At 40.6% G+C, this 22,841-nt stretch overlaps 4 protein-coding genes across 4 annotated transcripts; 1 reads left to right on the top strand and 3 right to left on the bottom strand.

Annotated features, from left to right (window-relative positions):
- Positions 1 to 8,960: 8,960 nt before the first annotated feature.
- BDR25DRAFT_270285 (histidinol-phosphate aminotransferase) lies at positions 8,961 to 10,603 on the bottom strand. Its single transcript, XM_033687201.1, has 3 exons — positions 10,496 to 10,603; positions 10,268 to 10,441; positions 8,961 to 10,182 (listed from the first exon to the last, which is right to left on the bottom strand). Exons 1-3 carry the CDS (start codon positions 10,576 to 10,578, stop codon positions 9,123 to 9,125), a joined length of 1,317 nt encoding a protein of 438 aa, XP_033542444.1. The 5' UTR covers positions 10,579 to 10,603; the 3' UTR covers positions 8,961 to 9,122.
- Positions 10,604 to 13,246: 2,643 nt separating this feature from the next.
- BDR25DRAFT_336992 (GTP-binding protein Obg/CgtA) lies at positions 13,247 to 15,161 on the bottom strand (the record flags this gene model as incomplete). The annotated part of the gene is made up of 2 exons (XM_033693152.1): positions 13,247 to 14,894; positions 15,139 to 15,161. 2 exons carry the CDS (start codon positions 15,159 to 15,161, stop codon positions 13,247 to 13,249), a joined length of 1,671 nt encoding a protein of 556 aa, XP_033542443.1.
- A 252-nt stretch (positions 15,162 to 15,413) lies between these two features.
- On the top strand, positions 15,414 to 16,478 carry BDR25DRAFT_239366 (NAD(P)-binding protein; the record flags this gene model as incomplete). Its single annotated transcript, XM_033685675.1, has 2 exons — positions 15,414 to 15,768; positions 15,826 to 16,478. 2 exons carry the CDS (start codon positions 15,414 to 15,416, stop codon positions 16,476 to 16,478), a joined length of 1,008 nt encoding a protein of 335 aa, XP_033542442.1.
- An 81-nt stretch (positions 16,479 to 16,559) lies between these two features.
- BDR25DRAFT_85418 (uncharacterized protein) lies at positions 16,560 to 17,124 on the bottom strand. The gene has a single exon (XM_033699151.1). The coding sequence runs from the start codon at positions 16,922 to 16,924 to the stop codon at positions 16,640 to 16,642; it is 285 nt and encodes a 94-aa protein (XP_033542441.1). The 5' UTR covers positions 16,925 to 17,124; the 3' UTR covers positions 16,560 to 16,639.
- Between the last annotated feature and the right edge of the window lie 5,717 nt (positions 17,125 to 22,841).

Genomic DNA, 22,841 nt, shown 5'->3' with positions numbered 1-22,841 from the left:
TAACTTTTCTAGATCTACCTTTATTTCTATGTTATCTTTTATAGAGTAGGCACTTACTTAGTAAATTCTTTTAGAAGCATTTTTAATTATATAATATAGCTTTAGCTTTTATGTTAGCTAACTATAAATAAATAAATTAAAGTGTGTGTAGCATAGGCGTAAAAGTTTTTTAGATTATAAAGAAGATATACTATATGCACAGCCTATTAAAGCCTACTAAGGGGGACATCTTTTTTTACACACAGCTGTACTTTTACAATCCTGCCTAGGCTAATAGTGCGTGTATAAGGTATTAGGCTAATAGTAGTTTTAATCTAACTATACTTACACAGCTGCTATAAATAGTTAAGACAGATTATAATAATTCTTAGATTAAAATATATAAAACTACACATAAGTAGTTATAGTAAGCTTATAAGTAAAATAAGAAATTATAAATTACTCTTAATTTATAACTATAGTTAATTATATAGGCTAGGGCTAATTAATGTTAAGAAAACTTACTTATTACTAAAAAGATTACTGCTTTAGTTTATAATAAGCTAGTTAAAAATTATAACTAAGATTTTATTTTTTACTACTAACCTAGCCTTAATTTAAGACACTGTTAGTCTCTATACTAAAAAATAAAACATACACATGTAGTATATTAGCCTCTTTACTATGTTTTAATATTTTTATAAGGTACTCTTAGGTTTTACTATAGTTTATAGCTGTGTACTTTACGCATGTCTTGCACCTAGAATACTCTAACTAATTTTAAGTATTACTAATTTTACTTATTTTCTTAGTGTAGTAGTTTTATTATGCCTTTTAATTATAGTCTATTATTTTAGTAATTTATTATTAACTACTAGGCTTAGTGTAAATAAAGAAAGTTACAGTAGATTGCAGTAAATTAAAGATAGTTACATGCTAATTTATATTAAAAAGTGTGTAATGCATTAAATTAGAATAACTTTTAGGCTAATTTAGTTAAAATTTAGACTATTTTTTTTAAGTTACATTAGTAGTAGTTGCTTTATTACGCAGTGTTATTAAAACTTTATAGCTATTATTTAAAAGCTTAGTTAACTTACTTTATTTATTACTTTTACTACTAATTCTAAATAGCTAGAGTTAGAGCAGGAGATTAGTACGTTCTTTTAGCTATTAGATTAGCTAGATCTAGTTGCGCGCGTTTTTAAGCTGCGTCTTAACTCCCTTCTTGCAGACCTCTAGACTAACTATGTATTTAGCTAGTATACTAGTATTATGTATACTATTAAGTACTAGAAGTAGAGTTTACTTTATACTTATATTTTACTTTTTTTATGTTATAATTACTATAATTAGTTTCTTAATTTAAACTTTATTAATTAAGTTATATAAGCTAAGCTCTTTATAAAAGCTTAAGATTTAAATAAAGTTTTAAGTAACATTATTAAAACTACTATAGTTTATAGGCTATGTAAAACCTTAAATCCTAGCATGCTCTGTATGCAGACTACAGAGCGTTCTCTCTAAGCAACCTGTTAGAAGTAATTTCTAAAAAAATACACTAATAAGACTTTAGTTAGTAGAGATAGTTATCTTATATATTAGTGTTAACTTAGTTTAACTTAGGTTATAAAGTGTTGTAGTTAAAATGTTATAGTTAATAATTACTAAGTAGTGCCTTATAGTTTATACTTTTTATATAAGTACAACACACATGTTAACATAGAGGTCTGTGCCTCTATAAAGTTAGTTAAATATATATATAAGTATATCTATAAGGGCACTAATTAGGTTGTTATTTATATCTAGTAAAAAAACAAGGTTGCCTAGTATCTAAACATGCGCTATATTAGACTAACTAAGGCTGTTTAGTAATTAATAAAGTTTAAAGTTTATAAAAAAAAGCCTTCTGTTATTTAATTAGCAGTGCATTTACTAGAACAGCATATAGTTACCTTTTATAATAAGGACAGTGCTAAACAAGTAAAGATTGTAGTTAAATAAAAAAAATTATTATTAATAAAATAGTTAAAGTATAATGCTTTTTATATAAATAAGTGTAATTTTTTTTACTAGGATTTTCTAACCTAGTATTGTTAGAATTTAGAGAAAAATAGTAGTAAATAAACTTAGTTCTAATGTAATTAGTACTTTATTAGTTATGTCTACTTTTATAGTTCTTTTTTTAAAAAGTGTTTTTATTTTAAGATGCTTCTTATGTAAATTTTAGGCATAATTAGTTTTAAATATTTTTACATAGTTAATAGTTAGATCTAACTTACTTTTAAAGACACTTATTTAGCTTTTAATCTCTTAGTTAAGAATAAATTATAGTAGTATATATTTTTTAAGCTTTAGCATTTAGCACTTACTTTTAAGTTATATTATGTCTTTCTCTAGGCCTTAGTCTTTAAAAATGTAGGTAATTTTATAGTGTTATAAAATAAGTTCTTCTAACATTTATCTAATAACTTGCCTTTTTACTTAGAATAAATAGTGTTGCTCTCTAGCATTACTAATTTTATAAAGGATTTATGCCTATAGCTAATTAACTAGGCTATGCTTAAGTTATTTAAAAAAAACTTTTCTAATTTTAATATGCTTATGCTATAGAAATATTAGGTGCAAAAGGCTATTAATTTATTAGTTGCTAAGCAGCTTAATTATAATACTATAAAGTAGAATCTTAATTATACTAATATGTATAATAAGCTAAATAAGGCCTAACTAAAAGTTTTTTATGCTATTACTTAGTCTATTTTTACTATGCTATAATTTAGTTGCTACTTTATTTAGGGCTTTAGCAGAACTAGAAAGACTTTTTTATATAAGACTATTTACACTTATCTTTAGACCTAACGCAAGATTATTTTGTGCGTAGCATTATCTAGCATTGCTGCGCTTTTTTTTTCTAGTAGCTACACTGCTTATTATTAGTTTAAGATACTTATTAATATTAAAAACAGATCTACCTGCTTTATACGTGTAGACTCTTCTACTATAGACCTTATTTATTAGATAGATTTAATTATATAGGATAAAGTTCTAATATAGCACTAGTACTACTTTAAAGTAGTTAACTATATACTATAGGATATTATAAAAAACAACTCTTTATTTAAAGGTATTCTAGTGCTGTTAAGAGGGGACTTTGCCTAGATCCTTTCTATTATTTTACGCAGTAAGAGGTTACAGACTGTACAAGCCTACCTTTAAAACTCTTATTTATAGCTATACTTTACTGTTCTACAGCTAACAAAGAATATAAAAATAAAGTAAGAACCTGCTAACTAAGAATATACTTAGTAAATATTAGACTTAGCTAGGTGTAATAAGAAGTCTGTTACACTTCTTTCTAAGATCTAGCAGTTTTAGTCTATATTTGCATTCTATTTCTATATCTATTTACTTAATCTACTTTAGAAACTTACTAACCTAGAAGTCTATACTTTTTTATTAAAGTAAAGGTGTATATTAGTAGTCTAAAATAACACTATTAATTTTTTAAATAACTTTTTATTTAAGCGCTTTAAAGGTGTTGCAATAGAATTCTACTTTACTAATAAAGTTTACTAATTTTTTTTAGACAGAATTAATTAACTACTAAAAGACCTACTCTAAAGCTTTAATCTACTTAGCCTCTCTCTGTCTACTTTATAACTAAAGGTTAGTGTTTTTGTTATGCTCTTATATAATCTAGATCTAGGGTAAGGATTATGTAATAGCACATGTTTTGTAGTTACTGCTATTAGCTAGATAGCGCCTTTTTTTATTAGTAGAATACTTAGTAGTAAGTTTAATAGTTAGATTTAAATAATTATATGTGTAAAGTTAGTGTCTAAGAATAATAATACTTTACTTTTTTTAATTATTTAGTATTAGATTCTAGTCTAACTTTGTTTTACTATATCTATTAATAAGTTATAAGGTTAGTTGCTTAAGATTATTAGTGTTAACTTATAACATTCTGTCTTTACTTATAGCTAGTTATATATAGCTTTTTTATGTGTTACTACTATATCTAGCATCTCTATTCTAATTCTGCTTAGTTTAATAGGCAAGGTAGTTAATATTATGTATTTTAGAGTTATTTTATAAACTGCTTTGTACAGTGCATGTACATTTCTGCCCTGCTACTATATATTTGCTTTATTAGTAACGTCTACTTTTATTATAATTGTATTAGTCCTGCGCTATCTTATTTTAGGCAGTGCCTCTAGAAATCTAGTTTTAGCTTTGTGTAATAATAAATCTAGCCTTAGCCCTCTTAAATTAGGTTTAATTTTTTTTAATTTACTATAATACTTTCTTCTTACTTTTTACCTACTATATTATACTTTTTATTATTTTGCCTTTTATCTGCTTGCTATGTTACTCTTTATGTACATATCTGCTAGGGCTATTTTACTTTTTAACTTTTTTATACATAAAGAGCTTATTAGGCCTATAGCTATTATGCTAAGTATTAAGTAGTAAACATTTATTTAAAAAATGCTTAATTAGCATTATATTGTAACTACCTACTTTACCTACATTAATTATAGTCTAACTAGACAAGAGAAGAGAAGTATTAGCTACACCTACTTTAACATAAGCTACTTTTATGCTACTTTATTATATAAGCTAATTTTCTTATAAAACTAGAACCTTTATTATTTTTTTACTATTTTACTTAAGTATAATATTTTTTTTTAACTTTAACTATAACCTAGACTAGCCTTTTGTTAATAATAAAAGTGTAATAAATTAGTGTTAGTAGGGCTGTTACTGCGGCCTCTACCTGCCCTATCTAGGGCAGCTTTAGTCCTAGATGTAGTTCCCCTCTACTGTTGTCTAGGAGTGGCCGCTCTAGGATAGACTAGTTTATAGTTAGGTAGTAGGTAATCTACTAGATGCTACCTAATTCTATCTACCTTATATATAGAACTATAACATAAAGCTTTTAAAGCTTATGTTTTATAATACTAAAGTAGTTAAACTAGAAGACTTATATTTTAAGCTTAACTTTTATTTCTAGCATACTTTTTAGCTAAGGTATAGGCGTGTAAGGTTAGAAGAATAGTACACATTAAAGAACTCTTTTTATTAAGTTTAGCTTAATGCTTATTAAGTATGTTATCTTAACTAGTTTTTAATTTTTTTTAATTATACTCTAAATTTATTATAATTTTAAATGCTTTATATATTATTTATTAGCATAATATTTTTAGTTATTGCTAGAAAATTATAAGCTAGAGTATAAAAATACTTTTTTACTTTTAATAAAGTTAATATTTAGTTCTACTTCTCTTTTTTTTATAAGCTACTATAATAGTAGCATGTTACAAGATCTCTAATTAGTGTAGATCTGTTATTAGGCAATTAGGCGCATAGATTAGGCTTATTAGCACTAGTCTAGTTAAAAAAGGAAGGCAGATAATTAATATTAAAAGTAAAAAAAACATTTTACTAATTAAATTAATAAAAATACTACTTACTTTAAAAAGTTAAAAAAGTTTATAAGTGTTTAAAGTTTTAAGCTTTAGCATTATTTCTTTAAAAGTCTTAATAATATATAGCTACTAATTTACTTTATATCTATTATAGGAATAGTTATGTGCAGCCTATAATCTAATTATATTAGCTACTTATTATAAGATTATAAACGCTGTTTTTTATATAGTAGGTATATTATTATAAAGTTAATCTATTAACTCTAGCAAAAAAAGCGTTAGTAGGTGTAGTGCTAAAGTAAACTGCTGCCACACTAACTTACATCTATCTAGAAAATAAACTAACTATCTAAACCTAGTAAACTAAAAGTAATTCTGCTAACTTTACTTAATGCTTTTAAAGTTTACTTTAATTAGTCTAAAAAAAAATACTAATAATTATTAAGCCTATGCTTACACTTTTTAAAGAATTTTCTCTTCTTTAGTGTGCCTTTTATAAAGATAGTTATATTAGTATAGCCTAGATTATTTACTATAGTCTTAACTTTTTTTTTTTTAATATTACTTAACTTTAACTAGATTAAGTGTTTATTATAAAATTATTTTATAGCTAATTAGGTCTTAACTTTTTTAATAAATAAAAGGTTAAAACTTAAAAAAGTGTTAGTAGAAACTTTTATATTATTAGTAGCTATAAACTTTTTATTATTAGTATTTTTTAAGTCTTTATCTTTTTTAGATTAACTCTTAGCTATGTTAGTGTTATTTATAAGCCTTTTTGCTTTTTTTTTATTACTATTAGCTAGGCCTTCTTTAGCATTAAAAGCTATGCTAATGTCTACTACTATGTTAAACTAGAATAATAAAGACTGCATTACTTTACTAAGTTTTATGCACTTATTTATTATAAGTTTTATTATATCTTTAATCTAGTTCTAGACCTAACTAAACTAGAACTATAGTAATTTATTATCTATAAAGATTACTTCTTAGAATAACTTAATTATAATTAGTAGAGCTATGTACATATTTTACTATATAGGCTAGGCTCTAGTTTTTAGAACTTAGTAACTAAATAAGTTAATTATAAAAGCTATAACTAGATTATAAGAAATAGTAGGTTTATTATAAATTAGAACTAAAGTAGCTTTTTAAAGGCTTAGATCTACTTTAGTTAAAGCTAATCTAGGCCCTTTTAGTGTTAGGGTAGATGTTAGCATAGCTAGACTTTTTTATAAAGTAGAGATGCTTTTTAGAGAAGTAGTAATATCTTTAAGTATTACTTTTTTTTTTTTTAGCTAATAGACTTTATTTTATTTAATAAATTTAGTTTAATCTGCTAATATATATTAGTATTTAAGTATATTTTATTTAGAAAAAAAATAACTTACTTTAAAAATTATAACTTTTGCTTTTTATACTATAGTAATAATTTACATAACTATAGCTAAAATAGTTAGAGATATATATATAGTAGATAAACTTACTATTTTTTTTTAAGCATTTTTAGTAAAGATCTTATAAGATCTAACTTACTATAAAAGCTACTAGTGCCTTAGCTACTTTAGAGTGTGTAACTTTAATTAGAACTAAGTTAAAGCTATTTTAAAAAAAATTAACTTATATACACACTATAATAACTTAATTTATTTATATTTTAACTAACTTTAAATAAGCTATTATAACTTTTATGTTTAAATTTTTTATAAACTTAAAGTTTATTAGGTGCTTAAAGAGTCTTATTATCTTTATAGTAGTCTAAACTTTTTTATATAGCAGCTTTAAATTAATAATTTTATATAAATTAGTGTTCTTTATAAAAAAGTTAAACTACTTAGATTTACTACTTAAAAGTTTAAGCTAAAGTATAATCTTTTTTTTTTTTTTACTTTTAGTTAGCTTTAACCTAGCTTTAGCTAGATCTATTTAATAAAGCAAAATAATTAGAGTTAGAGTAGGTAAGGCCTAACCTATGCTATATCTGTAATGTCTATACTAGAAATATAGTGGCATAAACTGCTGCTAGAAAAGGTATAGTTTACCTAAAGTAAATAAAAGTGCTTTATATTAAGGCTACTAAGTGTTCTAGTACAGACTCTAAGCCTATAGATATTAACCCTAGGCCTGCAGATATAGACCTTATAGTAGTAGATATAGTCTATAACTTAGCTAATAAGTAAATTGCTACTAATGTTCTCTATAGCTAAATATAAGTTAGATATAAGTAAAAGTAGGCTATAAAAAAATATTATTAGTTTAATTTTTTTTAAGTTATATTAATCTAGATTAATCTAAATTTACTTACACTTTTATTATACTATTACTAGCTCTAATTTTAGCTGCCCTGCAAGCTATACAGTCTAGTCTAGCTAAAGGCGTAGGCAGGCACTGTCTAGTTTAGTCCTGCCTGCAATGCTATTAGACTTAGGCAAGACTGCGTGTCTTCTAGTTAGAATGTATTAGGCATAAAAAGTAAAAAAGTAAGTCCTAATAATATATTATTTAATAAAGTAAGTTTATTATTATTTAGCGCTTTTATTTTTCTTAATTAGCCTTAAATTATAATATATGTAAAGTAAAACTTACTATTACTATTAGCACTAGCCTTTTTAGCTAAAAAGTTTTAGCTTCTAGTTAAGCTTTTACTTTAAAAATTAATAATAACTTTAGTATTAATTTTTAGTAATAAAAGCTTATTATTAAGTTATAACTAGTTATTATTTAGTGTTATTATAGTGTTATTAGACATAATTTACTATGTTAGAAGTAAGTAAAAAGTGTTAAAGGCTATTTTAATTAAATTTTAACCTAAAATATATAGATAAAGTAAGATGTATACTTATAGTGTTCTTAGCAGTTTAGAATTAGCTAGTAAGGTTGCACTGCCCTAGTTAGGTGGGTTAGTAGGCGTGGCAGGAGGAGATGTGAAGCTGGGTTGGTTAGATTGTTTATTGTGGCGGCTGTGCGCGTAAGCGAGCTGTTACGTAATCATTCCTAATTAGGACTAGCCCCCTTCTTCCTGGAAAGGAAGGCTAATCTGCTCGTTAACATGCTTCACGATATTTTAGAACTCTGGACTGGAGATCCCTTACAAGTTTGACAATTCCCTAACGGTCGAATTTGGAGCTTGAAGCGAAGGGGAACGTCTACCACCATGGTTTCAAACTCAACAACTCTCTCTTCATGCGTGAAGGGCGTCGGGAGTGGCATAAGGACTATTCTCCTGGAACATCCATAAAATTTGTACATCAACGCCTCATGATTCGAGAGCAAGAATTATTTTGGCTTTCTGGTATAAATGCGACATCCCGGGTTAATTTGACTAAAAGTGGGGAAATCCACGGGTATGATTGCATCCGGAATATTGCCTCAAAAGGGGAGGCGAGCGAATTCATCTCTCGGTTCGAGAAATTGTGTGTGGATCACTGATGTGGAGGCGTGAGAATTTGTTCAGGTTTGCGGCTGCTGAGTTATCATCGAGGGGTGCAGTTATCGTGTCAGACTTGCATGGCGATGGTGTGATAATCACTACCATCTCTAGAACTGCTACTTTTCTGCACTATTGTAAATGCCCATTATCCTTCGAAATACGGTTCTCGACTTTTCACTCCGGAATATGAGAGCAATATCTCTCCTCAAATATTCGTCCTAGATCACAGTAAGAGCCCAATAACAGGTCAGCTTTTCTCCCCAAAATTCCAGCCTTCCATCTCAAGCAATCACAGCATTCGCTTCATTCTCCCTCCTCTCTTCCTCTTTAGGTTCTACCTTCCCCGTACCCTTAAAAATACTCTGCAGCACAATCTTGATTTCCTCCAGGAATCTATCAACCTCTTTCTCTGTTCCAACCGTAATCCTCAAACATCCCAGACATCCATATTCCTTCCCTCGAAACCTAACCACAACACCCTTTTCCTCCGCTAGTCCCTCATATACCATCAAAGCAGTTTCATTCGATGGTTTCCCGCCCTTTTCCGCAGGCGCATCTAGCATCTCCACGAGTAAGAAATTCGACGCCGTCCCCCCCAAAAATTTCCCTACTCCTGGTATCTTCGGTAGCTCTTTCAGCATCCTATCCCTCTGCTTCAATATCAGATCTTTATTCTTTCGCATGACCTCTAAATGTTTCGGACTCAGTGCAGCCTTTGCTAGTTGACTAGTCGGATTCGGGATATTATACGGCGCTTTCATTGAGTTCAACACCCTTGCAATCGCCGGATCTGTGAACGCTGCCCCAAGTCGAATTCCTGCTAGACCGAATGCTTTGGAGAGAGTTTGCATGACGACGAGGTTTGGCCACTCGGTGACCCATTCCGCAAGACTTGAGCCTTCGGGCGCGAAGTCGATATATGCTTCATCTAGCACGACGACACCATTCCAAGTCTCGTGTTCTAGAATCTTCCGCACGTCGTCCTTCTTGAGTAATGCACCAGTGGGGTTTCCAGGCGAACAGAGATATGCCAGCTTTATACTCATATCCTTCGACAGTGCAGATGTTATGCCGGGTACGTCAAGTCCGAATCCATGTGTGAGCAACGGTACTTTTACTAGGGCAACATCGTTGACTTGCGCAGAGACGCTGTACATTCCATATGTAGGTGGACATACAAGGACCTTGTCCATACCAGGGACGCAGAAGGCGCGAAGTAGGGCGTCGATAGCTTCATCGGAGCCGACGCCGACGAAGAGGTGGTTGGGTGTAAGGGTTTTGGGCGTATGGGCGTGGGTGTTGCGAAGGTTACAGAGGCCTTGTTTGAGTTCTAGTTGGTGGCTTTATCCTCGAGAATACAAATTAGCACGCACCACACATGAGAAAGGAGGTAAAGCTGTGTCTGGGCGTGGGCGCGGAGTCTTACGGGTCTGGGTATCGATTCAATCCGAGCAAATCCACATCAATCGCGCTTGATGAATTCGATGCGCCATTAGTAGTTCTATTGAGTAGTTTCCCGTCATTTCCGAGTGCCAGGCCAGGTCCATACGCATTCTCATTTGCATCTAGGAGGATATTCGTGCCGTCGTCTTTATAGTCACTAGCTGTGTCATGATCTCTCTCCCTAAGCAAAGTCCAATTGAGCTTCACTTACTCTCTTGCACATCGATATGGCTCCAATGCCAGAATGTTTGGTCTTGCGCACTTGGATAGATCGAAGGGTGATTGCCGAGCCATACTATTGTAGTTATGGGAGTGGAAATATATTACCGTTGGTGTCGAAGTTGGTCTGTGAATTGGATCGCGGGGACTTTTTGTAGTGGGGCAGGGGAGCTCCGAGCGATGTCGGGCAGGAGTCATAACTTACCCACTCAGGAAAGCCACACTCGGGACTTCTCAAGCTTTTCAGAGTTTGGGGTCATATTCGCACTCTTCTAACAGTGAATTGACTTGAACGAAGTGAATCCAGGTTTGTTACTTCGTGACAAAGCTTGGGTTGGAATGAGGCCCAGAATCGCCCATAGATTTTCAGATCTGCGATACAACCTTGACCGTGGACTTGGCCACAGGGCCAAGGTATCCGGACCTGAAGTCTCTCTAGAAAGCGGATTATCGAAGAAGTGAATATATTCAAGGTTACTCCGTTGGTATTTGATGGTGTTTTTTTTATGAAAGTGGCGCTGCGATCGGTTCTCTGAACCACCATTGAACCAGCGATGTACTGCCGAACCAAGGTCTAATTCTCTGAATTGCAGCAAACAAAGTGTAAATCAAGTGATCTGTAGCGGACTACAAAGCCCATGACCTCACCGCACTAACCCCGCGGTTTCGGATCCCAAAATTTCTACCAATATAGATTTAATTATTTTCGCAATTTCTATAATTCGATTAAATCCGATATGGTGTACGCATCTCTCTCCCCATCTTCCAATTACCTGCTAATAAACCTACAGCTAGGTCAGTACATGAAGTTATCGTGTTTCAATACATTATCCTAACACGTATTCAGTGGCTAGGATTTGCCGCTCTCATCGAGAGTCTAACACTCAAGTAGTGCCGGCAAGGCCCGGGTTCGATTCCCGGTGTCGGAAGCAGTTTTTTTGTCTGCTTTGAGACGCTGGGATGCATGATAGTGGAAAATGGAGGCGGAGTGGCCATCGTTGCTTTTTGGCGGGCGCTCTTTTGGGGCTTCAAGATGACTTATTAGGATTTAGAGGTCTATTTCTGACAGATATAAAGGCTGCATGATAATGGAGACTAGATGTGCAGCTATGCTTTTCGCAACCGCGTTGCCGATAAGGCCTCCACACGTGATTTGTGCCTTTTTGGTCATCGCAGCAGGAATGCTGCATCATACTTAAGAGTGTAATTCATAAGCTCCATACTACTATTATGGCATTCTTCCAATAAAGCACAAAATCCTCAGGCCACCTCATACCCATGCCCAAGCTCCAGTGTATGTTCTGGCTCACGACTTGGAATACCCGACATTGAACACGGCAAATCATTGAATGGGAGATGTGCAGATGAGAGAGCACCTGATAGAAAGGCGATTTACACGGCCCCTACTGAATAAGCGTCTGGTCTCGCATATGGGTTATGCGGGGGGGCGAAAAGAAGTATCGAATTCTGCTTTGAGAGATGCAGAGATGGTCGGACATGCAAGATTCTGCTTTAGGAAAGCAAATGATTGAAATGTATTTGCGGGGCAAGACGCACAGAATTGTAGGATTCCGGAATCGATCGATTGAATTCTGGTGTGCATATTGATATAGGAATGTTGAGACTGAACACTCCTACATTACAAATTGGCTACATGATAATTATCTCAAACCCATTTTCCAATTCCAATAGAGGAATGAGCGTTGAACACATTGCGCACATTCTTTCATCTCCGTCCATCCTGACTTACCGAAATCACCAGCTCCTCTGGGGTTAACCACTAATATCACCAACGCCCAAGAGAGGAAATGCGGTTGTATTGCGTGCATCTGTGCAGCGTTGCCAGCCTCATAATGGACGAGGTTGGTTGTGCAGAACGCATGGCCTTTGCATTCAGTGGAGGCTGGGTTGCCTGCAATACGACATCCGGTCCAAGCAGCGTACCGAAGTCCGTGGTACGAGAACAAAGACCAGCCTTGTTCTGGACAGTCACGCGGACAAGTATTTTAATTACGTGTGTCTGCGGAGATGAGGCGATGTGAAAGCGAGGCTGAAGGAATATTGATGGTGAGGGACCGACCGTTCGAGGGTGGGTCGACTGAATTGGGGTCGACTCGATTCGTGAAGAGCGAAAATACCTACCACCACCGACACAGCCTCATAGTCCCGCGCTTAATGGCTCAACCATCCTATTGATAGGAACGAGAATCTATAGCGTCGCTGACGAGAACAGAAGACTCCAAGGATCGATAATCATGCATGATAACAAAATCGACGAGAAGTGGAGGTTTGTGTTCCTGGACACGAGAATCACAGCATTCCATTGCATTCACCGCAGGGACTAGGGAAGTTGTTAAAATGGATGAGATCTCGTTTCATGTTTCAGCTGCAATCCTTGTCGGTTCCGCGCAGTTTCTAGATCGGTCATGGGGTCAGCGTTTGAGGAATGAGATGCTTATGTGGGCGGGTACCTGCGCAGCACTGCTGCAGTGTTGCTTAAATGGCTCGTGGAGATGACGTCGTGGGAATGCGAGGAATAATTTCCGCGATGAGGAGAGATGGGAAGGATGAGAGTGTTGAATTTGGGATCAAAGTGGGAGTGGGAAGATGATTTCTAGGAAAGTGTTTTGAGTGGAATTGTGGCGATCCTGCGAACGATGCACGCAAACACGAAGAAGCAGAAGGGCTGCAGGATTGAATGCGAAATACGTCGACATGCATATATGCGCATCCAAAATGGGTATCATTCTTCCAGCAAATCCATGACCAGTTGAGGAATAACGTCAACACCCTCGGCTCTAATTGCACTGATAGGTACGGCTTGTACATCGCGCTTCCACGCGTTCTTGCGACTACTCGGATGAGGCTGCACACCGCTCTTCACACTATGTAGATACTCCTGTAGAGCATCGTAGTTCGCCTCGGTATCCGGCAGGTCGGCCTTTGTCGCCACAACAAACCAGGGCTTTGATGAAATGGGTGTTTGCGTAACAAAGGGGAGAAATTCCGGCGACGAGCTCAAGTCCAATCGCTCCCAATCTTCATACTCTTCAGACCTTCGAAGTCGGCTTCCTGGAGGTCTATAGGTAACCATCCTGCGCTCAGTTTCGGCATTCAACTCTTTTCCCCGCAAATTTTCGTATTCTGACACTTCTCGCCAAAGAAGTTGCAACGATTTAACGGCATCTCCGGCCGATAGATCAACAACGAAAGCGAGGACAGCTGCACGCTCGACATGACGCAAGAAACCTAGACCCAGCCCCTTGTCAAGATGTGCATCTTCGATGAGCCCTGGAACGTCAGCTACCGTGAAGTTCTCCTTCAGTTCGCCATCTTTCCCACGTTTCCAGACAGCGGGGCGGCCCTTATGATTGTCTAAGACGACTGTGCCAACGTTGGGTTGGAGGGTGGTAAATGCCCAGCTGCCCACCCGCGCTCGGCTGTTGCTGAGTGCCCTAAGTAGGGTACTCTTCCCAGCATTCGGCATGCCCACGAGCCCAAGATCGGCCAAAATCTTCAGCTCGAGCTGCAGTGAGAGCTTCATGCCTTCGTCTCCTCGCGTGGCCATCTTCGGTCTTGGCGAACATGGTGTCATAAAATGCGGATTGCCGAGGCCGCCCATCGCGCCAGCCGCAAGTAGCATTGGCGCCTCCATATGCTTGTCCAAGTCTAGCCATATTGGAGACTCGGGCTGAACCGCTGCAAGGTGCGATCGTCGTGGTTTCGGGAGGGCAGGAAACTCCATCTTGGCTAGTTGCGAGGGGACCGTTCCTGGAAACACCAGCCACTTGTCTCTCCTGTAAATACCCCTCATTTCCTCCACATTCTCTTCCTTGCTGTGCCAATGAGCTCTGCGCTCAGCTTCTTCTGCGTCTGCGACCGGATCCTGTCGTTGGATCTCTCTGACAATGGTTCCGACCGGAACTGTGATTAATACATCCGAGCCTCTTTCGCCCCCCTTTGTCTTTCCTTGCCCATTCCGGCCTCTCCCAGCTTTGATGAGCCGTCTGCGGGCAAGCTTGTGCAGCGAAGTCTCGCCGCGGATTGCCTGTATATAGACATTCCCCCCACTTCCTCCATCGCCCCCATTGGCCGGGCCTTCTTCTATATACTTCTCGCGAACGAATGAAACACAGCCATGTCCGCCTGAACCGGCTTCAACGGTCAGGATACATCGGTCGGCAAACGGTGTAAGGGCGTAGTCGTCTGGCGTCAGGTCGAACCTAGTAGGGACCGCATCGCGGGGGCCACGGGTAGTAGTGTGCTGGGCGGCAGCAGAGCTACATCTGAAGAAGAGTGGCAGTGGTCTATGGTGGCGGACCTGGCGGGCGACGACGAAGGTGGAATCGCATAGGGAAGGATACAGGAACGGCGTCAGTGTCCCGCTAAAGCTGCAGAGCCGAATTGAGAGCATTCGGCGGACGGACACGCGTCAAATGTTCCAGAAGCTTTCTTCTCTCCTCAAGATGTGCAAGGTCACGCAGGACGTTGCCAGAAGAGTTTTGCTAGGATAAAATCCGTAGCTCGCGTTACCTAATCACGGGTGGCGGACCGAGGTATGTCCCAGGCGGACTCCACCAACAACCTTGGAAAGTCCGCTCGCCTGCTTCGTCAACTCCCCTCCAGTCGCCTCACGCTCGATCTCGGACGGAGCTCATCCGTAAGCGCTGAGAGCCTGAACGAGCAATCACAGCTCGTCTTAGCTGTCCAGGTTCGTCAATTTCCGCAACGGACTCCCCCCCTTCTGCATTCGCCTAATTCAACGCCTTCCTACTCAATCTGAACCCCTGTCTCTCCTCTCGAGCGCCTTTTGTGGTATTGCCAAGCAGCCTTTTGGGTTGTCTGAAACACTTCACACGCATCGTTCATTCGTCCATCTTCTTCTGCTCCTCCAACTCTAAGCTACGGACATGATCCGAAGCCTCGGCTTTGTAGCAGCCCTCATTCTCCTGAATTCTGCATGGGCTTTCCCGGGTCCGAATTTCTTGCCTCTTTCAGAAGACCAACATGAATTGCTCGTCACCATCCTGAATTGGCTCTTGGCACTCTGTCTTGTCTGTGAGGTCAACACCGAGCTTAGCCGCTGGGCAGAGGATAAGTGGATTTGGAAAGATGACAAGAGCGTTTGGAATTGGGGAAATGAGGTGGCTGTCATCACTGGTGGTTCTAAAGGAATTGGCGCTATGGTAGTAAAAACACTGGTGTCTTACGGTATAAGAGTTGCCGTTCTGGATGTCGAACCCCTGTCAGACGTCTTCCTATCTGGTATGTCCTTCGCTGGAGAATCGGATCACTTGCGTGGCCATCTGACACTCCCGGCAGAGGAATCCAACAGCATCAATTTCTACAAATGTGACATTACTTCTCGTGTTCAAGTCCACGAGGCCGGTGAAGCGATACGCTCAGACTTTGGTTCCCCTTCCATCTTGGTCAACAACGCTGGAATAGGCAATGCCAACACCATTCTCGAGTCATCGCCAGAGGGCCTCAGGACCATCTTCGAAGTCAACCTCCTCAGCCACTGGAACACGGTTCAGGAGTTCCTGCCAGACATGATTGCCAAGAAGAAAGGCCACATAATGAGTGTTGCAAGTCTAGCTGCGTTTTTTGGCCTAGCAGGAATGACTGACTACAGCTGCACCAAGGCCGGCCTCATAGCATTCCATGAGGGGCTTACGCAGGAGTTGAAACACCGTTACAGCTGCCCCCAGATCAAGACAACAATTGTATATCCCAATTGGACAAGAACTAGGTTGATCAGGGCAATTGAAAAGGGAATCAGAGGGCCAGTTATGGACCCAAAGGATGTCGCCGAAGCCATGGCCAAGCAAATTATCTCTGCAAAAGGTGGGCAGGTCATACTCGGCCCTAACATCGCTGCATCCATTCGCGCGCTTCCCACATGGCTCCAAGAATTCATTCGTGATAGGATGGCACATATTGTCACTGTGAAGGCAACAACTGCTGTGGCGTAGTGAGTGGCAAGGCTGCCTTAAGGACAGAGTTTGAAACCGTGAATCCGTGGGATTCGCGGGGCTGGCTGTACCTTGAGGCGTGAACAGATGTTCGAAAGAGACAGGCTGATTTCAGTCATCGAACGCGCTATGCGCTTCCCTTGCCACATATCAGGTTTTCTTCACCCTAGCGCCCACCTTGTCTCATGACAGACTTTTGAATGAATAAATGGGGCCATGCACCAACAGCCGGCCCTCGCGATTTGTAGAAAATATCGAGTGGCGCTCGAGAAGATAATATACAACAGCTCTGAATGCGCCCCAAGGGATTCTCCTGCGAAATAGTCTGTACGATTACGGCGTTTCAAGTAACGCCATATACGATCCGGATGGTCAGCGTCGGCAAGGTTTCGAAATGCCTGTTCCTGATCAAGAGGCCGGTTGGCAACTTGGAAGAGGGAGCGCATTGGGCGGCACAAAAGAGAGTGGAATTCAAGCTTCTGACGTACAGGTGAGCTCTGCCATTCTTGTCCGTCGCTTTCCTCGCTTGGATGTGAGCTTTTAGTGCTTCTATTCGATTCTGGTGGTGGTTCTATTGTTAGCTGACGTGGGAATATTCTTGGAGGCACTGGGTGGATGGGGCTCAGCCTCAACCCCGAAAACCATCCATGTCAATTCGTGCAAGGATGTCCATCCCAAAACGGTCCCAACCTGACGGATTCAAAGCTGCAGCCACCATAATATACTGTCGGCCTTCGCAGGTCGCAGAGACCATGAAAAGGACTTGATAGCTTTCTTCCTCTTGTTTCAGTCTCTTGTCGTTGTGTTGCTGTCATTTTCTGTCACTCATTTTTATCGACAATGCCATGTGGTTCAAGGCAAATTTGGTCCTTCTCTACACGGTTTTACTCGTAGCTCCAACTAATGCAGCTTCCCACGGCCAAGGTATGCTTTTAATATGTTCTATATTAGTTATGAGAATTATGCTAACAGTAGTTGGTATAGATGAAGTGGTGCCTGTCGCAGGTGTGCTCCGCTATTGGAGGCGGTTCGACAATACAACAAGACCTGCGGTACCTGAGGTGACAACCTCGCCAAAAGGGATTCAAGAGTCGGAGGCTGCGACATCAGCGCCTCCAGAGAGTACTGTCATCGCTGTAACGAGTGATGAGCCTCCAATCTCGTCGGTGCAATTCACCCCTCCAGCACAGTCCCAGGTCGACAAGTCCTCTGTAGTAGTATCAGAGGCTCCTAAGTCTACTGCCCCTCCTGCTAGTACTCAGCTAGAGCCAGTAAAGTCGTCCACAGCAGTCAGTGAGTCGGAACGAAGCAGTATTGTAACACCGCAACCTGAAAAGCCTTCATCAACAGCTGAGGTTTCGTCTGCTGCTCCTCCATCTTCCCAACCGAAGTCTACATCTGGGCAGGTACCGGCATCCATTGCTTCAGCTTCTAGCGCTGGACCTACCTCACGAGTGCAGGAGCGGTCTACCACGGTTGCTCTTCAGCCTTCAACTCAATCTCCACCAAGTGTGCCATCCTCGCAAGCGCCTCTTACCAGCGATTCTCCAGCCAGCAGCGCGCTACCATCGCTAAAGGAGTCATCAGTAATCCAGGACCCTTCAAGCGCACGGCCATCAGAAACATCGAGCCCCGTAACCAGTCAGCTAAAACAGGATCCTACTCACTCGATCAACCTACCTCCATCAAATTTGGATTCAGCGAAATCCTCAGTGTTTACGACCGAGAGGCTATCATCAACTTCACAGTTGAAACCGCCTGATGTTGTTCCAACTAACATGCCAACCTCCGAGAGCAGATCAGAGCCAGAAAATCCGACCAGTGCTACGACAAAGCCTGAGGCTTCTGATGTGCCGACTGCTTCATCTGCGACGGAACAACCCCCCACACAAGCTCCTTCGCCTACATCTAATGTACGCCCAAGTGAACCAACTGGTGTGACACAAGGAAAGCCCGAGTCCACCAATCAGGGATCAGAGGCTCCATTGCCGACCAGCCCTACTCAATCAGAAGGAAAGACAGATGGTACTTCATCAATCGCAAATTTACCTTCTCAGTCGAACATACAACCTGGAGAAAACTCCTTTACCGCCAGTGTTATTGAGCCCAGTACGTTTACCGGCTCTGCTTCAGTTCCAACTTCAACGATGGCTATCAATCCAGATCCGGTCAACGGTGGACAGAGTCTCTCCGCCCCGGTCCCTACTGAGATTCGAAGTTCTGTCAGCTCGATCATTACAGGTTTGCCTCTTCCATCACAGTCCAATCCAACCGGCCTTCCGGTCCCTAATACACTAAGTCTTGTGTCTGAGATTCGAAGTTCTATCGGCTCGGTCATTACAGGCTTGCCTCTCCCATCACAGTCCAATCCAACTGACCTTCCGGTCCCTAATCCACTAAGTCTTGTGTCTGAGACTCAAAGTTCTGTCGGCTCGGTCATTACAGGCTTGCCTGTCCCATCACAGTCCAATCCTACCGGCCTTCCGATCCCAACGTCAGAAGTCAAGTCAATCGTTACAAATTTGCCTTCCATCCAGACTGATACCCCAGCCAGTACTCCTATTGGTAGCGTCATTGTGCCAGAGACACTGGTCCTTCCAACACAAGTCCCACCACTCTCCACGTCCACCACTGAGCCAGATCCACACTCCGCTGTGAGCGGCTCCCTTGGGGTCTCGCTTGTGGGCGCTTCCGGCACTGGATCTGCATCACTACCTGCTTCGTCACCATCTTCTTCAGATGGCCTTAACTTCCTATCGTCGCAAGTGGTCAAGTCGCAAGCTACAGAAACTGGACCGTTTGAGTCGAGCCTCAACAGTGCAACATCAACCTTGCTTCCCGCATCATCCGAACCTTCTCTTCCATCGTCGGTGCCATCTATTGCGTCGTCCACGATTATCGAACCTTCCACCATCCCATCTTCACTGCCTAACAGTCCAACTGCTGTCCCAACCGATACTTCGTCCTTGGTGACAGACCGACCTACCTTCATTCCCGCAAGCGAAATTCCAACAAATACCCCGACGATTACCACTGCCTTGCCGTCATCGACACCTATCTCAGATTCGCCTCTGCCAGGCTCAACTCAAGGGATCTCGAGTTCGATCAATTCATCTGCGTCCGACTCTGTGGCATCAAACCCTAGTGCAATCAGCTCATCCGTAACCCTAGTTGATACTCTTGCCACATCCTCTCAGGTCTCCCTTGTGTCAAGCGGTATTACTGATATCAATTCCCTTACAACAACTGCGCCTAGCTTAGCCGCAAGCAGCACAGGTGTCCTTAGCTCTACAGGTTCTGTAGATCCATCTGCAGCATCATCTAGAGCATCAACACTTCTTACGGATACAGCAACACTCGCTTCAGGAGGCATAGCAACTATATCGGTGCCTACAGGCTTCCTGTTAAGCACAACGGCGCCAGCTGCAGCTTCATCAACCACTGCAGCTGCGGGAGGCGATGATGTTAAACCCCCGCCTCTGTCGAAACCTCAAACGGCTGGTATTGTTATTGGAGGTGCAGCATGTCTAGTCATTGCTCTTGTCGCAGCTCTCTTCCTTGTCCGCCGCTACCACACTAACGCCGCTAAGCGCAACAGCGCGGGCAGTGTTTACCCAGAGGTCGCTTACCTATACGATCCTCCTGTACCAGGAGCTGATGATGCTGAAGCGGGAGGTGGCGTTCCAACGATGTCTGGAGGAGCTGGAGGCTACCGTGCTCTTTCATTACGCTCGCCACGTAATAGCACTGCTTCATCAAATCACTCCAATCCCTTCCAGGACCCGCCGCCATCGCCGCTCCCGAGTCCCCGCCTAAACGGCTATGGAGGCCCGGAAATGAATGCAGCAGCAGGGAAATACACATCTCTAGTGATAAATCCCTACGCCTTTGCCCCAGTAGCACAAGAATACCCACCCATGTCTCCATACGCAGCTCCGACCCGCAAACTCCCTGCAGTCCCAGAGCGCGCATCAGAATACAGCAATCCGTTCGCCGATGACTACGATCAGCAAGACTTGCTGCTCAATGTTGACATGCGAACTGAGACGCCAGACTCCATAGTAATGCTCACAGCACCTCCGCCCTCACCGCGCAATCACGGACGGTACACGCCTGAAAACGTATCCCTCCTTCACAGCAGCGCGTCAAACTCGCCACGCACACCGCAACAAAGAAGCGACTCCCCATCCCCGAATCAGCCCATCCACAAGGGCTGGGAAGAGATCAAGCTCAGCGATGCGGTGCCAATCTCCATGCCCCTCGCCACCATTCCTCCCCCAAAGAAACAACTTCCACAGCGTCGCCAACCATCCAAAGGAGGTGCGGCACAGATGCTTTTGTCCGGACCAGGCCTCCCATTGACGGTAAAGCGTAACGACAGCCCTGCTTTTGGACCAGCCAAGAAAATGGATCGAGGACTCGGCCTGGAAGTCCCACCTATGGGCATGGTATACGGGAGTCCAGGTAGTAGTGCCGACGAATGGAGCGAGGATCCCCGAGTGCGAAAGCAGAGGAGTACGGAATTGCTATTCGCGGATCCGAATCTGGTTGGACGGAGTTTCATTTAAGACAAACATGGATTCTAAAGCAGGAAATTTCAAGACTAATGGATGGGACTATGTATATACGGTTTGACGGACGGCGATGGAATCTATGTAATGGAGATTACCCGGCATTCTTTAGATCTGGGTGTAAATATCCTGGCGTTTTCTTTTCTTCAGAAATTCTTTTGTTCTTGCACTCCTTCAAGTATCCGGTCTTCTCTCCAGCTACGCACTGGTCCATTTTTCTTCGCTTCTATTCCCGCTTTCATTTTCTGTCTGGAGATGTTTCCTTTCTTCTGCATCATATCGCATCGCATAGCATTGCACACGCATTCCCGGGGACCCGCCCCCTTCGCAAACAAGGAGAAGTCGTCGTTGTATTATTATGTATTGTATAATCCCGATCCCTACTGTGCGCAATAAACCACCGAGCCCTCGTCTACTTAGTCCCCCATCTTTCTGTCTAGATCTTTGTACATTGGCCCAAGAGTTATGTGGGGCTTGCACAGTGGATTCGATAGTCGGGGTAGAGGGAGTTGGGGCTGTGGTCGGACTCCGAGGTCCGCGACTAGCCAGGCTGACTGGGTGGCGCCTTGTTGGGGCGAGAAGGCTTGAAGACGGATGGTAGTTTTTAATTCGGATTGGGTTGGACTGGACTGGATCTATTATAGACAAATTTTGGTATCTTTGGAAGGAAGTTTACATCGCACGGCGAATTGTCTATGGATGTGATTGTGATAGTTATAGTGGTATGATTCACGCGATGTGCACTAGACTCTCACACACTTTGCGTCGCCTCAGTCACGTGATGAAGCTAATCCAAATTAGGACTGTGTGGTCAAATACGGTACGTTCATCGCTCCATTTTGGGGACCTGGGTATGACACTTTTTCACCAAGCTCTATAAGGCTCTTGGAAACCCTTTGAGGCCCTCAGAAACCATCCTTTTAAACCCTGCATGGGGGTAAACTCACAAGGCAGTTAAGCAAAGTAGGCGTGGGGTCGAGGCAAGCATGCGGGTGAAAAACTCATCTCTTGAGAACTGAGGAAGCTTCTCCGTGGATAGTCAGACTTGGGGGTAGAGCAGAGGGTCATGTTGAATAGTCAGACACTGCCGCTAGGCTAATTGGTTGGAGGTAGATGTAAAAGAACACAGTGTATTGCTTTGTGCTTAATTTTACTTTAATCGCCTTTTGTAGTGCTATAGAAAGGCCTACTTTATACACTTACTAGAGATTATGTTTTAGTCGTTGAATCTCTAATCGGTGGGGCCAGAGCGAGTTTGGCAATACTGCTGCATGACCTTCAAGCAGGGAGCAGAGAGGGAAAAAAGTCAAAAGTGGGCAAGATGCTCTTTGAACGGCAACCCTTGGGAAGGAACTCTTATCGCTGCAATGAAGAACTGTCGGAAGCGTTATGTTATATAAGAAAGAATAGACGAATATGGAAGAGATAGTGATGGTCTTGGAGGAAATTTAGGACTGTCTTCCGGCTACTGATGTAGATTCGCTGCGTTGTTAGTTCATCAGCCAGGAACATAGTACGGTAAGGAAGGACTTCGCGAAGGCGGTGTTGCTAAATCCCACTAATAAAGGCACCAGAGAGGGCCTATTCGAACGCGGAGAGTTATAAAATTAAGGCTAAGCTCAACTTGACCGAAGACAGGCCATTATTTACCGAAAACCTGATACTGGAAAAGGCATAGGGTATGTGTGCGTTTCGTCGTTATTTCTATGACCCTGAAATGACTTTCCCTGCTGACTGAATACTAGGTATGTTTCTGTTCGCAAAACTGTTGTGTTCTAACCTCCATTTCAGA

This window comes from Lindgomyces ingoldianus (genome assembly GCF_010093535.1).
Source record: "Lindgomyces ingoldianus strain ATCC 200398 unplaced genomic scaffold BDR25scaffold_38, whole genome shotgun sequence".
Taxonomy (NCBI): domain Eukaryota; kingdom Fungi; phylum Ascomycota; class Dothideomycetes; order Pleosporales; family Lindgomycetaceae; genus Lindgomyces; species Lindgomyces ingoldianus.
Note: the sequence above shows the minus strand (reverse complement) of the source record. Positions and strands in the feature narration are given on the sequence as shown.

Coding starts and splice junctions, on each gene's coding strand:
- BDR25DRAFT_85418 (XM_033699151.1), bottom strand. CDS start 16,924: ATGCGCTCCCTCTTCCAAGTTGCCAACCGGCCTCTTGATCAGGAACAG.
- BDR25DRAFT_270285 (XM_033687201.1), bottom strand. CDS start 10,578: ATGGCTCGGCAATCACCCTTCGATCTATCCAAGTGCGCAAGACCAAAC. Junction 10,442..10,495: donor CCATATCGATGTGCAAGAGA/GTAAGTGAAGCT, acceptor TGACACAGCTAG/TGACTATAAAGACGACGGCA. Junction 10,183..10,267: donor TTGAATCGATACCCAGACCC/GTAAGACTCCGC, acceptor TCGAGGATAAAG/CCACCAACTAGAACTCAAAC.